A 16,249-nucleotide genomic window follows, 5' to 3' on the forward strand; every position below is an offset into this window, starting at 1 on the left:
TTAAGAACACACTGTTATGTGAATATCTGTACTGCTCCACTGTTAAGAGACAGCCATTTCAAAATAAAATATTGCTTTTCTATACAAAGTAACACTTCTACTAAACACTGCTAAGAAAAGTTTATCAGGAAAAGGTCTTTTTGATTATATTCTGATAATCCAGAATTTTAGCACAAAGATAAATTTAATCCCATTCTTGGAGTGTCACAATCATTTAAAGGAAGAAATTTTCAGATACTGTTACTTTTGCTGTAAACAGGTAAGAAGATGCAACTAGTGTTTGTCTCTGTATATACTATTGGACAATAACTATGCTTGTATAAAATGTATCTGCAAATAGTTGTACCTGCCAGGTCTGCACCCAGTATGTACCTTAAATGTGGGGTAGGTTTAAATAAAAATAAATATATAAAACAGATATGAGTCCACTTAGCTATTAATATATTTTGCTGTTTTGAAACAGTAGGCTAGGCTTTCTTGTCTTAATTCCATTTTATGACTGATTTTCGACATTTTGACATTTAAAATAAATTAATCTTTGTAAACAGTATCAGATGGTGGACTAAACAAGACTTTTAAAGGAAATAATCATTATTGCAGACAGGATACTGCACACACACACACACAATAACAAATAATAGTAATAAAAAAAAAGATGCATTAGCTATCTACATTTCATGACAACATAAGCTGTCACAGTTGTAACTTTTTGCTACTCATAAATATAATCAAACAAACTAATCTCTACAGGAACTTTCAAATGTTTTCATTGACTCTGTATTGTCTGGGTGTATGACTGTGTAATAAAAGTGGTATGTATAGCTTTTCCAAACCACTGAGATAACTATTGCAAAGACTGTAATGCAAATATTATTCTCAGAACACTGCACATTTGACAAGGTATAGAGTAAATATGGGTTTTAGAGCACTGAAGGTTAGTCCAGTTCCATATCTGTCTTAGAATTTTACCTTTGAATTCAATACTAGGAATAGCCTTTAAATACAAGTTGGATAGAAGTACTTTGTTTAAGCAAACATACTTTTTATCATTAAAATAAAAAATAAAAATAAAAAAATAAACATAATTGATCATAAATCGAGTTGTGTTTGTGTTTTCAGATTTATTATTTTAATATATGACGATCTCCCTGTCCTTATCTCAACCCTTGATCCTTTTCCATCCTATTTTCTTCTCCTTTTCCTTTGAGGAGGAAGAGTGTGAGAGTGGCTATGGTGGACCTCAGCTGCCCAGCAGGGTGAAAACACCACACGATCTCATCTCCAGTTTAATTTGTTCAAAGGCTTGTTGTTGCTTAGTGCCCCATTTGAAATTGTTCTTCTTCCAGGTCACTCAATAGAGAGGTCTTACAATCAGACTAATTTGGAATATGCCTTCTCCAAGAACCCACAACACCTAAGAAAGCCTGTGTTTCCTTTTTGCTAGTTGGTGGAGACATGGTTATTTTTTTGATCACATTCATTGTGATCTGATGATGTCCATCTTACCTTTTTATTCCTAAAATGGATCTCCTGCGCAGGCCCTTTGACCCTACTTTGTTTTATGGCAAAACCAGCTTTCGGAAGGATTTGGACTATTTTCTTACCTTTCTCAAAAACTTCTGCTGTGTTGCCCCACACAACAATGTCATCAATGTATTGCAGGTGTTCAGGAGTTTCCCCCTGTTCTAGTGCAGACTGGATCAGTCTGTAGCAAATGGCAGGGACATGTTGTCATCCCAGGAGCAGTCAATTACAGGTGTACTGGCTGTCCCTACAAGTGGAAGCAAACTGTGGCCTGCAGTCTGCTGCCAAAGGGATCGAGAAAAATGCATTACAGATATCAGCTGTGGCATACCACTTGGCTGCTTTTGACTCTAGTTCCTATTGAAGTTCTAGCATGTCTGGCACGGCAGCACTCAGAGGTGGTGTGACTTCATTCACGCCACGACAGTCCACTGTTAGCCTCCACTCTCCATTACACTTTCACACTGGCCATATAGGACTATTAAAGGGTGAGTGAGCCTTGGCGATGACTCCTTGGCTCTCCAGTTGATGAATGAGCTTATGGATGGGAATCAGGGAGTCTTGGTACAGTATTGCTGCTGCTGCAATCATCACCTACTGTTCTTCAGTGCTCAGCAATCCCACAACAGAAGGGTCCTCTGAGAGATGGGGTAAGGTAGGCAGCTGCTTAATTTCCTCTGTCTCCAAGGCAGCTATACCAAAAGTACACCAGTACCCTTTGAGTCCTTGAGGTAGTCTATGCCAAGGATGCACGGAGCCTCCAGGTCAGTTACAATGGGGTCCTTTTGCCATTCATTCCCAGCCAGGATCACTTCACCCTCCAATACAGTTAGGTGTTGGGATCCTCCTGTCACTCCAGCGTTTTGTCCCTCTATAGATTGACGGCATTAGGATACACTGTGCACCAGTGTCCACTAGAGTCATATACTCCTGAGTGTCTGATGTACCAAGACATTGAATCCACACAGTCCAATAAAAATAGTTATCCCTTTCCTGCACCCGGCTGGAGGTAGGGCCCCTCTAGTTCTGGTCACAGTATTCATTACTCACTTCTTGCAAATGCAAGTCAGAAGTCCCTTTATTAAAATCAGAAGTAAGATCAGCCCTTTTACTCCATCAGGGGAACTGCCCGCTCAAAACTGGAGCTGCAACTTTCCTGGAAGAACACCCTTTTGTGATTGTTTTTCCTTGCAACTCATGTACCCATGCTTCTAAGGTTGAGGTAGATTTTCCATCCCACTTCCTCATTTCCTCTCCATGGTCACACGTGGAATCACAGAGTAGCACGTGGTTTGTACACACTATATCCTCTCTCCTGAGCAGAGGAATGCTTATTTCTAATAGCTGAGATACTGGACTGTAGAGGTGGGGAGTAGGACATATCCTCTTTGAATTGACAGAACTACCAGGACAGGTTCTTCACAGCCAGATGCAGGCCTGTAGGGAGGAAGAGAGACTTTCTTCATATTTCTGGAGTTGGCCAGATTCATCCACTGTTTGTCTCTCTCCATATTTACAGGTCATTACTGTCAATGACTTAGCATAAGATGATGGTGCGCTCCGTAAGAACTTCTACCACATCGGTTATGTGCACTTGACTTTATCTGGATATTTGGATAATTGTTCATTGTCCAGGTCATCATAAATCACCTCCAGCATGCCTCATTTCCTCAGGTACTGGATACCTCTCTCCATGGTGGTTCACTTGCTTGAGTGACTTACATCTTCCTCAAAGGGATACCTTTCCTTCATGCCTAACAGGAGTAACCTCTAGAGGCTGAGGGCTTGTGCCCCCTTTCCTATCACGTTGTCAATGCTCCCTTACCTGCAGAGGGATCCCAGCTGCTTGGCTTCCTTGCCCTCTAGTTCCATTCTACTAGCCCCATTATCCCAGAATTGGAACTGCCAGGTGACAATGTGCTTGCCTGGATAATGGCTGAAATCTTTTTGCATATCTCACAGCTCACCCAGGGACAGGAATCAGGTGCTTACTGCCTCATTTATGAGTTCTTCCTCTTTCTTTTCTGTTCTTGTGATGGTCCTGCTTTGGAGTAGCCTTCTTTATCAAATTCTTCCTCATTCCCGTTCTTTGTAGGAGTTTCTTCCCTTACTAAATGAGCTGACTTTCACACCCATTGTTTCTTCTCGTGTATGAGGATGATCAGAAATGACTGATATTGGTATGGGTTGGTTCCCTGGTTCAGCTGCAATGCCTGTTGCAGGGCTGCAGTAGCCGCAGAGCAGCCGTAGAGCCTGTTGCAGGGGTTGGAGTGGCCTCAGCACCTGTTGTTTTGCTGTCAGATCCAGAGACCTTCTTTTCCCTTTGGGGATGCTGAATAATGTTGAACAGTATTCAGTAAGCATGGGCCAGGCCCCAGCACATTGCAGTGATTTTTGTCTCTCTGGAATTGCCAGGATGACAGCATTTTTTTCCCAAACATTTTACCAGTTTTTCAGGATTCTGAGCTTTTTCAGGGGTGAAATTCCAAAACACTGGAGGTGTTGAGCGTCTTAGGTACCTGTCCATACTATACCCTGCACCCTGTTACTCATAACTATCCAGCCTTAGGGCAGATCTCTCGTTGGTATTCTTAAGGAGTTTTTTAACCTTAAAACCTGAAGCACATTCAGTAGACATAGCTATAGGAACATGCTGGTTTGAACATCCTAAGGATATTCAAAATTCCCAACACCTATTGTAATTAACCTGGAGAAGAAGGAGGAGGTGAAGCAGAAAGAGTATGTGAAGGAGTTAGGGAAAGTGGGCCCCATTGATTGGTTCTCCAAGGAGAAAAATAGAGTGTAATTATTAATAGTTTTGGAAAGATGGTTCCCAAAGAGCAAAGATGATGACAATGCTGAGTACAAATATCAGATTAGTTTCATGACCTGCAATTTTATTATGTCATAAGCCAGTGTTACATGATACAGCAAAAGGGTAACCTTAATTCAGCCCCCAGGGGTGATCAACATGACAGAGAGCAGAGAGCAAGTAAGGTATAACATAAAATGACTGTGAGAACCAACAAACACGCACACAAAAATCAACATTGAGACCAGCAACTTTAAACTAACATAGTGTTTATAACAAATGTATTTTAATGTGCTCTGGTCAAATCCATCACTATCTCAACATTTTGTGCCCCAAGCTGGGTGCCAAAAGTGCTGTTGTGGTTTAACTCAGCAGGCAACTAAGCACCACACAGCCGTTTGATTACCTCCTCCCCACCCCCCCCTCTCCCCACACACACAGTGGGACAGGGGAGAGAATCAGAAAAAAAGGTAAAATTTATGGGTTGACGTAAAGACAGTTGAATAGGAACAGGAAGGGAAAATAATAGCAGTAAAAATAATGATAGTAACAATAGTAGAGGAGAATTATACAAAGCAAGTAATGCACAATGCAATTGCTCACCACCCACCAACCAATGCCCAGCCCATCCCTAGCACTGGCAGCTCCTCCCCCAGGCCAACTCTCTCCAATGTTATTGTTCAGCATGATGTGATATGGTATGGAATATTCCTTTGGCCAGTTTGGGTCAACTGACCTGGTCTTGCCACCTCACTGGCAAGGCAGCATGAGAAGCTGAAAAGTCCTTGACTTAGTGCAAGCACTGTTCAGCAACAACTAAAACATTAGTGTGCTTGAGCAACCTGATCTAGTGGGAGGTGTCCCTGCCCAAGGCAGGGGAGTTGGAAATGGATGATAATTAAGATCTCTTCCTACCCAAATCATTCTATGAGTCTACGATTATATTGGCATTATTCTCTTCCAAAATCTGAAACACAACACTATCCCAGCTACTAGGAAGAAAAATAACTCTATCCCAGCTGAAACCAGGACAATAGTATACTGTTGATATTAAACTGTACTTAAGTAAAATAAAATATAACATTTTATATTTACATAAACAATTTGTATGATAAAATGTTCATTCCAAACTCTGTAACATAATCCATGTATATAGTGTATAATATAATCTAATCTATAGGAGCCATTTTTCAGTAATAAACTATCACATTCACTACTGAAGACGAATATTAGAGAGATAGAGGAATGTTCTCCAGTTTAAGCCTTGTTCTCCAAACATCCCTTAATTCTAATCAGTGTACATATAAATATACACACACAAATGCATGCATTTGCACACCAACTCATGTGGGTTTTTTTTTGTTTTTTTTTTTTTTGGCTTTCTGCTGGAATATCCGTTAATATAGAATGAACATGACTTTCTTCAAAAATAGAGATAGACTATTCATATAGGAACCAAGCACTCAAAGACAGGAGTAATAATTTATAACAACATATATGCATATTACATAGCTGGTCTAGGTACATTCTGGATCAATTATCAACTTTTTAAGGTATGAGATATTGATAATTTCAACTACAAAAATACAAGCTGAATTTAAGAACTGGTTTAACAGTTACCATTCTGCCATGTAAGCAAGTCAAACAGTTATACACCACTACAATACAATGAATTCTTCCTGTAGACTATAACTTTCTGGGACAAGATGGTTATTGTGAACTACACTTCTTTCTGCTTACATAGATGGAAAGAGGTGGAAGACTAATGATCACAGATTGCCTGTGCTGGTACACTGTAGCATAATGTCATAAATTAAGTGGTCTCAACAATAATCAACTTTGCTTCCTACACTTTTTCATGTCCAATAAAACAATTAGCAAAGCAAAACAAAATGAATAACATTTAGCAGAGGTGTTTTTTCAAGATGATCACATTCATCGTCTGTTATTTGCATTCTTTATTTGTATAACACCAGTTATCAGCTTTTCCAAAAATGATAATAGTTCTCAGAGGCTTTAAAAGAGATTTTTCTTCCATTAGACAAAAGGTTAAGTAAGCAAGGTAGTCCAATATCCATCAGCTATTCCAAAGTATTCAAACTGACCATACCAGTTACTTCAGAGAAAGATATCCCTTTCAAGTTCAGCAATGGAAAAGTCTCTTCCTAAGTTCAGTTAGGAATAAAATTAACTCCATCTTAAATAATGGCTACAAAATTTTATTTTTATTTTTATTTGATCCTTACCATTTAACCTTGTTCATCCTTCTAGCTAAGTGAATGTCTAATCCATTTTTCCTAACTTGTTAAAATTTTGGCCTCTTTGTAGTAATGTGAGTAGAAGTTCAGGAGTTTGAACTTCTTCAAGTTTGCCTTTTCTGAACAAGCACTTTCTTATATCAGTTTTAATATTTTTTTTTGCCTTTCACTTTCAATGGGTATCTAGAAATTTAACATCATACAAAAATATGTCCAAGAATATAGCTTATTTGGTGTGAGCTGCTATTCTCTTAGCTTTGTGTTTATAATCACAATGCTAAACATTTTATTGCTTCAATGCATTTTCTTCATGAAGCAGTCCTCTCAGATTGCAAGAGAAATCTCCATTTAAATGTCTTACCTGCTCAAAACCCATAATTCAGAGCTAAAACCCCAAATGTCTATTTACCATTACATTCTGCTATATTTGTTTCAATTATCTTTTTTCTCTTACCTACAAGCCTTCTTGTATTCATTGCTGTATGTTCAGACAGTTTCCAACATTATACATATTTTCTGTTTACGCTTTTGCTTTACTTATTTTTTGTTCACATAGTGTAATTTTTCTTACTTAGATTCATTCACCTTATCTATCTCGTCATTTTCCTCATTGTTTGCTGGTTCACTGTGCCTTTGTTCCCTGTTTTTAGTTGCTATTCTTCCCTCCCTCAGTCTGCATTGGTCTTTGATTTTTTTTCCTTATTTTCTTACCTCCTCATTGATCTTTGACTGGAATTTACACTGTTTTATTTTCTCTTTCTTTGTAAAGGGAGACTGTCATCCTATTTGTTTTTGTTCATTAGTCACTAAATTCCCAAGTGAAATTCTTTCCTTCCTTTGGTGTTTTCTCTTTCCATGCAAACAGTGGAGAAAGCTAGAGAATAGTGGCTCAACTGAAAGAAAAATCAATGACTCAGTCATCAGCGGTTTGAAGGTGTTTCCAAAGTGCTGAATCCTTAATTTGATCCTAATCAACTCATGGTTTCTGCTCTGGTTGCTAATTTGGACAGAAAGTGCGCAGTGATGAGAGAAGAAAAGTGCCTGTACTTAGAGCATAATAAAAATAGGTTGAGTGGAAAAACAATGAAGAGCTGTGGTTGCCTCTGATGAGAAAGGAAACTTTTTGAGGTTCAGTAAATGTCCACTGTCTCCCTGTCAACAGCTATTGTTTTACATCAACAGCCCCAAATGCTTAAACAGAAAAAGGAAAAAAAGTGAAAAAGGAAGCTTTGCACATTTTAGTAGTCAAGATTATTTGGGAATATACCCTGAATTATTGCAAATATTCTAATCTGATGTATGTCTTAAAGGCTTAATAACTGAATAACCAAAGAGATTTTGTCTCTGACAGATTTAATCTAGAACCTTATTATGGTGGTTTTACCCAGCTGGGCAGCTGAGCTCCACCACAACCACTCTCTCACTTGCCCTCCTCAAAGGGAAAGGGGAAGAAAATAAAATGGAAAGGGCTCAAGGGTTGAGATTAGGACAGGGAGATCACTCAACCTACTACTTACAAGCTAGAGCAGTGAGAAACAAAGAAAACAAATTAGAAACACCTCCCCCCCACCCCCCCAATCCCCCATCCACACTCTACCACCTCCTTCCCCTGAGTGGTGCAGAGGAATGGGGAACAGGGCCTGCAGTCAGTCTATAGCACTTCATCTCTGCCGCTCCTTCACAGTCACTCTCTGCCCCTGCTCCACGTGGGGTCCCTCCCACGGGATGCTGTCCTTCCTGAACTGAGCCTGCGGGGGCTGCCCACAGGCAGAAGCTCTTCAACAACTGCTCCAACTTGGGTCTGTACCACAGGGCCCATCCGTCAGGAGCAAACTGCTCCAACATTATAACCCCCCCTGCCAGCAGCTCCCCCCAGATCACCTGCTCTTGTGTGGGCTCCTCTCCCTGGGCTGCAGCTCCAGCCCGGGGCCTGCTCCTGCAGCAGCTCTCCATGGCCCGCAGCCTCCTCCAGGCCACATCCACCTGCTCCACTGGGGGCTCCTCCACAGGCTGCAGCGTGGAGATCTGCTCCGTGTGGGACCCATGGTTTGCAGGGGGACAGCCTGCTCCACCAGGGGCCTCTCCACAGCCTGCAGGGGAACCGCTGCTCTGTGCCTGGAGCGCCTCCTGCCCTCCTTCTGCACTGACCTTGGTGACTGCATGGCTGGTTCTCACTCTTGCCCTCCCAGCTGCTGTTGTGCAGCAGGTTTTCCCCCTGTCTTAAATCTGCTCTCCTAGAGGCGCAAACAACATTTATTTTATTTATATATATTATTTTATATATATGTATAATTATATATATAATTATATATATAATTTCATATATTATGTATATTATTTAATTTATATATATATATATGTTTATATATATAAATATAGAGATTTGGCCACTGAAAGATTGCTTTCTGAACATATAACTATACAAAATTATTTTAGTCATCAAAACGAGACACAAATATACTGGATTATTCAATTAATTCCAATATAATTGCAGCAGGTATGTATTTTTTCTCTGCTTAAAATAGATATGAATTTGTTTCATTGAATTCAATGCAATGTTAATTTCATTATGAATATTTAAATATTAAATTAATTAACTGGTTACATACTGGTAATTTTGGGAAATATATTTACTTGGAACTGTGAACAAAGTTTGGGTAGATAATCGCAAATTATTGTTCAATTATTTAAAACTATTTCCAATATCACACTACAAATTGGGGTAACTAACTAGATCAAAAAATGATATTTTAAGGAAAAAAAAAAAAAGAAGGACATACATACTCTGGTGTTTCCTGATAGCACATTATATGTTATGCTCAGGAATTTCTTAAAAACTAAACATACAAAAAGTATATTGGTTGTAAAGTAAAACAGTTACTAGGAAATGTCAGAACTGGGGTTGCCATTCTCTCAGTCACCTACAAATACATCATATCACTGCCACTAATTGCATGTTTTAAAATTAATTACTGTTTACATATGAGTATTCAAGGACTGACATGAAGAGTACTCAATGAAAGAAATCATACAGTTAATCCCATACTTTATACAATATCTAAATATTGCTGTGAAGGTAATTATTTAATAGTTTTGTCCCAGATTTTTGTATATGGTATCGGAATCTGGAGGAACCCAACAGACCCTCCTTGCCATGACCAGCCTCAGTTGGGATTCCCACTCACCCCTGCCCAAGGGTCCTGAGACTCTGTTTCAGCTCACCCCATGTCTCAGCGATGCTCTACAGGTGCTCCTCCCTAGCTCTGTCCTTGTCCCTGCCTCATGTATGAATTTTTTACTCCCAGATGAGATCGTTGGAGGGACCCTAGACCTGGTTCATCACTTGTCATGTCAGGGACTGTTACTCCTGCGACTAGTTCCCAGGACCCTGTTACCAGTTCCCAGGTCTGCACTTGCAGGATTGTGCCCTGCTGAGAGCACAGCCTGTGTGAGGTCAACCTTGACACCCAGCTTGTATCCCTCAAGGAGCAATCCTGTTTCTGCTAGTCCTTGATATATGGCACTAGCTACTACAGTGAATTATTTACAAGTTTTACTGAAATTTGTTTGCATAATATGCAAGGGGTATCAGATGACTCCATCTGGCTTTTTCAAAACTGGTGGTTTATGTGATGTTTTATCAGTTCGAAACGTACTTTCCATTTATTTAACTTAAAAGTGAAATTTCTTATCATAAGTGCTTATTTCTCAAGCTGAGCACCCAGAATTTTTTTTAAAGTGTTATTGATATGCATCGTCAAAAAACTTGTTTGAAAGCATCTAGTAACATACAAAAACTTTTTGAAAGGCAGAACATTTATAAAAATGGAACAGGACTTCTACCTGAAAATACAACACTTTCACTCAGAATAGAAGTCAGAACTATTAGCTAATTTCCAAAATAAGGTGTATCCAAAGTGGCAATTTTAAATCAATCATATAAAAACAAACCCTGCTTTTTTTTTTTTTTTTTTTTTTTTTTAACTAAATGTATAAATATGAAAGATATAGTACTCGGAAATGTCACAAAGATGCACAGGACAAGACAAGAATATAGACAGTGACATGCTACAAGTAGACTAACAGGAATGAAATTTGCTGAGAGTTTATTTCAAATACAAGAAGTAATACTATTTTTTCTGCTAGCCGACTTTTTTTGTGGGTGCTGCAGAAATATGATTTATAGAACGATATATACATATTTGTCTTCACAGCTTTGTTCTAGATTTTCTGTATTTATAGTTTGAGGCAAATATCTAGCACATTAAATATGCTTGATCAAGCATATACAATAAAATAATACATGAAACTATAATATTGACTGTACACTTTCTTTAATGGCCATGTCTGATATGCTTCTCTTCCATTTGTGGATGGTTTAGCTGCCATTAAGTGCCATCTAAACTACATAACGCTGTTAAGCAATTTCTGAAGACAGTCAATAACTGCAAAATTCAACAAGATTCAATTTTGAGGAGAAAAATTAAAGGATATACAAAGCTGGATGAAGATGGAGTCAGAGGTCATGAGTTTCACAAACTGCCCAGCTGGGAAACTTCTTTATGTCATACAGAAACCATTTTCAATGAACAAATTGTAGTAGAAACCAATGTCTGACACCATTTTTTAGCTGTCCTCTTATGTACTTTGCAAATAGATGTGTATAATCCCCTGAGGATATTTTAGTCTTTAAGGTGATGGTGAGTTGATTACATTTTTATGAATGTCAATAGATAAAAAAATAAAATCGACTGTCATGCTAGAAAGTTTCCACGAGAATCTGTATACCATTGAAACTCAACTTAAGTAAAAACCTTTTGCAAAAAGAAAAGCTCATGAAACATTACCTTTCTCCTTCCTACAGTAATCTGAGAAAATAAACATCACCATGAAAGATTTAGTAGAGCTTGCATAATTTCACTATTACTTTCTTAAATTAAAACCCAATACTCCAGTCTCACACAAATGTATACCATTTTTTTTCCCTGCACCCACACACAGGCAAGATCTCGCAAGTCTTGTGAAAGAATCTATTTCAAGACTTGTACGGAAACTTAATTGCATTTTCCTTTTTAAGTGCTGATTTATTCAACTGACTTCTACAGAATTCTTATCTATTTCCTTGCCATAATGTAGTGGCATTCTAAGTGCACAATACCAAAACTTTTGAGCATGCCAGACTTCCTTGACTTTGCTCACAATATATCAAAAATAAAATTAAATAAAAAAATAAAAAAATAAAAAGCATCCTGAAACTTCAGATTTGAAGGCTGTTTAATGTAAAAGGAATCCTGAATACATATATAAATATATGTAGATAGATATTTATATATATATATGTATTTTTTACAGATAGGTGTACATAGAGGTGAACATATGCAGCCACACAAATACCTTCTTTGTGGTTTGAACAAGTTATACAAAATTTTCTGCCTTTGCAAGGTATTACTTTCCTCTTCCTCACACCCTTCTAGCTTTCTTCACCTGTTTTCTCTAATGCTCATTAAGACTATAACTCAGTAAGAACTGTAATTCCTATTAATGACTGTTTTATTCTATTGCACTTGTACAGAATGTTGTTCACGTGTTCCCTGGGATTACAGTTTACAGTATATTCACCAGATGAAGTCTTGACTGACAATGAGGGTCTTACTTTTTGGACTCTTACACATGATCAAATCTCCCTGTAAACTTCATTTTTTGAGGAGTGGGCATAAAGGAGGAAAACCACATGTACTCGTGTCTTCTTCTTGTGGAAGACAACTCTCAAAGTTATGGGTACCCTCTTTCCTGCAGCTGGTATTAGAATTGCACACAAACACATGAAACAGGAAGTACAAAGGGAAATATAGAAATACAAAGAAAACAAACTTCATTACAAATATATTTCCCCATATCTGCTGGGTGTTATTCATTTGACAAACAGAATTTGCAACCTGCACAGATATGAGTCAAAGAATTTTACAGTTCTAATTCTCCTCTAGTAATTTATTACATTATCTTTCTAGTGTACAGGTGCTGGACTGTTAGTCTGTGACCCATCAAGCTCTTGATTTTTCAAATATTTTTTTTACTGTTGTGATCCCCTCGTGTTAGAAGTTTCTTATAAACGATAACAAAAAAATATATCTTTCTACTGTAAAAGATATTTTGTTTTTCAAATCCCTCTTGAAAGCCTTCTATTGCAAAAAATACAAAAGTTCTACAACTCAGGGTGGTCATGCACCCTGAGATGCACTGTTTCATCCTCAATTTATGTTCATTCATACATGTATGTTTTTAATTTCATTGCATTACTGAAACGAGATTTTATGAGGGCTAATGTTTTTAACACTTATTTTAAAACATTAATTAAACATTTTTTATTTTAATAATTTTAAATTTTAAAACATTAATTAAAACACAACATATACCTTTAAAGTCATTTTTCATTGATTAAAGAAAAGTTGCACCTTAAAATCTAAATAACAAATAATTAATAATATAAAGGCATTAGTTTTAACTATTTTCTCAGATATTTTTTTAACATATGAATACAAGTTACATTTTAATAATGTTTATTATTTACCTTGTCCTAAAGTTTGCAGGATGAGGATGCCCATCATATAATGACAAATAATCATATTCTTCTTCAAGAGCAAAAGACTGAAAGACAATCTGTATTCTGTTTCTTTCTTCTGCTATTATAACCCATGTACAATTTGCACCATTTGGATATCCATATGGGAAGCCAGGGCTTTCTATAGTGCCATTCAGTCCTTTTAAAGTTCCACCACAGGTATAAATAAATCCTAAAACAAACAAGCAAGGAAACAGAAGTTAGCAAAATGGGTTTGGTTATGTTTTGTTTTAATATCAATCTTCAATAAAATGTCATTTCAATTCACAATTTCACATTTATCAAAATACTTCTCACCAAGCTCTGACTTAAGAAAGGTAGAGCCCATGATTTAATATGAATCCTGGCCACTTAATTCAAAACCACCCCAACAAATGTGTTTTCCACACTGTTTATATAAAGACATATGGTAGCATCTTTGCAAGTAAATATATACAGATGTAAAAGACTATATTTGCTCTTCTGTGAGAAAAACTATTTGCATCAATTCCTTTTTTTTTTTTTTTTCTGTAAAAAGGAAGAGAAACTCCATAGCAGTTAATGAGTCCTATTCTTTTCGTGCAGTTCTGCTACAGATTATATCCATAAACCTTTTGCTGCTCCTCCCCAGATTTTGGGACTGGAAGAGGCTGAAAGGCTATTTATGAATTCTGTGGCTGGTGCGTTGCAATAGATAGTTACAGGCTCTTCAAGAGGGACAGGCTGTGTAGGCGAGCTGACAGGGTGGCAATGAATGTGAAGCATGGGCTGGACTGTGTGGAACTTCAACTTGGCGATGGCAAAGTTGAGAGCCTTTGGGTAAGGATTAAGGGACGAACAAATAAAGGGGATGTCATTGTGGGAGTCTATTACAGGCCACCTGGCCAGGATGACAATGCCGATGAATTATTCTTTGCAGAACTAAGAGATGCCTCGAGATCAACTCCCCTTATCCTATTGGGGGATTTCAACTTGCCAGATGTCAACTGGGATCACCACACGGCTGACACGAGCAAGTCCAGGAGGTTCATAAAGCACCTAGATGATAACTTCTTGGTGCAGGTGCTAGAGAGCCAACTAGGAAAGGTGCCCTCCTAGATCTGTTGCTGGAGAACAGAGAGGGTCTTGTGGGAGACATGGCAATTGGCGGCCGTCTCGGTCATAGTGACCATGAAGTGGTTGAGTTTAGAATTTATGGTGACAGAAGGAAAACTGTCACCAAAACTTCAGCCCTGGATATGGGGAAAGCAGACTTCAGGCTGCTCAGGGAACTAGTCAGCAAGGTCCCCTGGGAAACTGCTTTTGAAGGCATTGGCATCCACCAGTGCTGGTCAATCTGTAAGCACTGCCTCCTAAAAGCACAAGATCAGGCAATTCCAAAATATCGGAAGTCAGGCAGGCGGGGCAGAAGGCCGGCCTGGCTGACCAGGGAACTTCTACTGGAGCTTAGGTGAAAAAAGAAAGTATACGGCTGCTGGAAGGAGGGTCAGGCAACGAGGAAGGAATACAGGGATGCTGTTCGTGTTTGTAGGGAGAAAATTCGTGTGGCCAAAGCCCAACTAGAGTTGAAGCTGGCCGTGTCTGTGGGAGACAATAAAAAAGTTTTTTTTAGATATGTGAACAGAAAAAGGAGAACCAAAGAAAACATAGGTCCGCTCCTAGATGGGGAGGGTCTCCTCACAGACAATGACACAGGCAAAGCAGAGATGTTTACTGCATTCTTCACCTCTGTCTTCAACACTGATGATGGGCTTCGGGACCCAGGGTACCCTGAGCTGGAGGACCATGACGGTGGGAATGACAAATTCCCAACCGACCCTGAACGTGTGCGGGATTTGCTGCTCCACCTGGATCCATACAAGTCCATGGGTCCGGATGGGATTCATCCCAGGGTGCTTAAAGAGCTGGCTGACGTCATCGCGGGACCTCTCTCAATTATTTTTCAATGATCTTGGGAATCTGGAGAGGTCCCATTGGACTGGAAGCTGGCAAATGTTGTGCCAATTTTCAGGAAGGGTAAGAAAGAAGACCCTAGCAATTACAGGCCTGTCAGTCTCACGTCAGTGCCTGGTAAAATTATGGAGAGGATGATCCTTGAAGTTATTGAAGCGCAGCTGGGGGACAAGGCAGTCATTGGTCCCAGCCAACATGGGTTCATGAGGGGTAGGTCCTGCCTAACAAATTTGATTTCTTTTTATGATAAGATCACTCACCTAGTTGACCAAGGTAAACCAGCTGATGTGATCTCTTTGGACTTCAACAAAGCTTTTGACGCGGTTTCCCATAGGATCCTACTGGACAAAATGTCCAGCATACAACTTAACAAAAACATCATACGATGGGTGAGCAACTGGCTGATGGGCAGGGCTCAAAGGGTTGTGGTAAATGGGGCCACATCTGGCTGGCAGATGGTCACTAGTGGGGTCCCTCAAGGCTCCATTTTAGGGCCAGTCCTCTTCAATGTTTTTATAAATGATTTGGATATAGGACTAGCAGGTGTTTTGAACAAATTTGCCGACGACACCAAACTTGGAGGAGTTGTGGACTCGGATGAGGGTGGAAAGGCCTTGCAGAGAGATCTGGACAGATTGGAGAGCTGGGAGATCACCAACCACATGAAGTTTAACAAAAGCAAGTGCTGGGTCCTGCACCTGGGACAGGGCAACCCTGGCTATACGTACAGACTGGGCAACGAGACGCTGGAGAGCAGCCCTGCAGAGAGGGACCTGGGGGTTGTGGTTGACAGTAAGTTGAATATGAGCCAGCAGTGTGCCCTGGCAGCCAGGAGGGCCAACTGTATCCTGGGATACATCAAGCACGGCATTGCTAGTTGGTCAAGGGAAGAGACTGTCCTGCTCTACTCTGCACTGGTAAAGCCTCACCTCGAGTACTGTGTGCAGTTCTGGGCACCACAGTACAAAAAGGACATTAAACTGTTGGAGAGTGTCCAGAGGAGGGCAACGAAGATGGTGAAGGGCCTAGAGGGGAAGACATATGAGGAGCAGCTGAGGTCACTGGGCCTGTTCAGCCTGGAGAAGAGGAGGCTGAGGGGGGACC

At 39.4% G+C, this 16,249-nt stretch overlaps 1 protein-coding gene across 3 annotated transcripts in view; it reads right to left on the reverse strand.

The window, feature by feature from the left end:
- CSMD3 (CUB and Sushi multiple domains 3) overlaps positions 1-16,249 on the reverse strand; it is a 710,218-nt gene that overhangs the window by 606,518 nt on the left and 87,451 nt on the right. For all 3 annotated transcript variants that reach the window (XM_035546237.1, XM_035546236.1, XM_035546235.1), the window contains exon 2: positions 13,163-13,385. In XM_035546237.1, the coding sequence (XP_035402130.1) occupies positions 13,163-13,385 (223 nt within the window). The remainder of the gene's footprint in view (positions 1-13,162; positions 13,386-16,249) is intronic.

The sequence above is a fragment of the Cygnus atratus genome, chromosome 2 (assembly GCF_013377495.2).
Source record: "Cygnus atratus isolate AKBS03 ecotype Queensland, Australia chromosome 2, CAtr_DNAZoo_HiC_assembly, whole genome shotgun sequence".
NCBI lineage: Eukaryota > Metazoa > Chordata > Aves > Anseriformes > Anatidae > Cygnus > Cygnus atratus.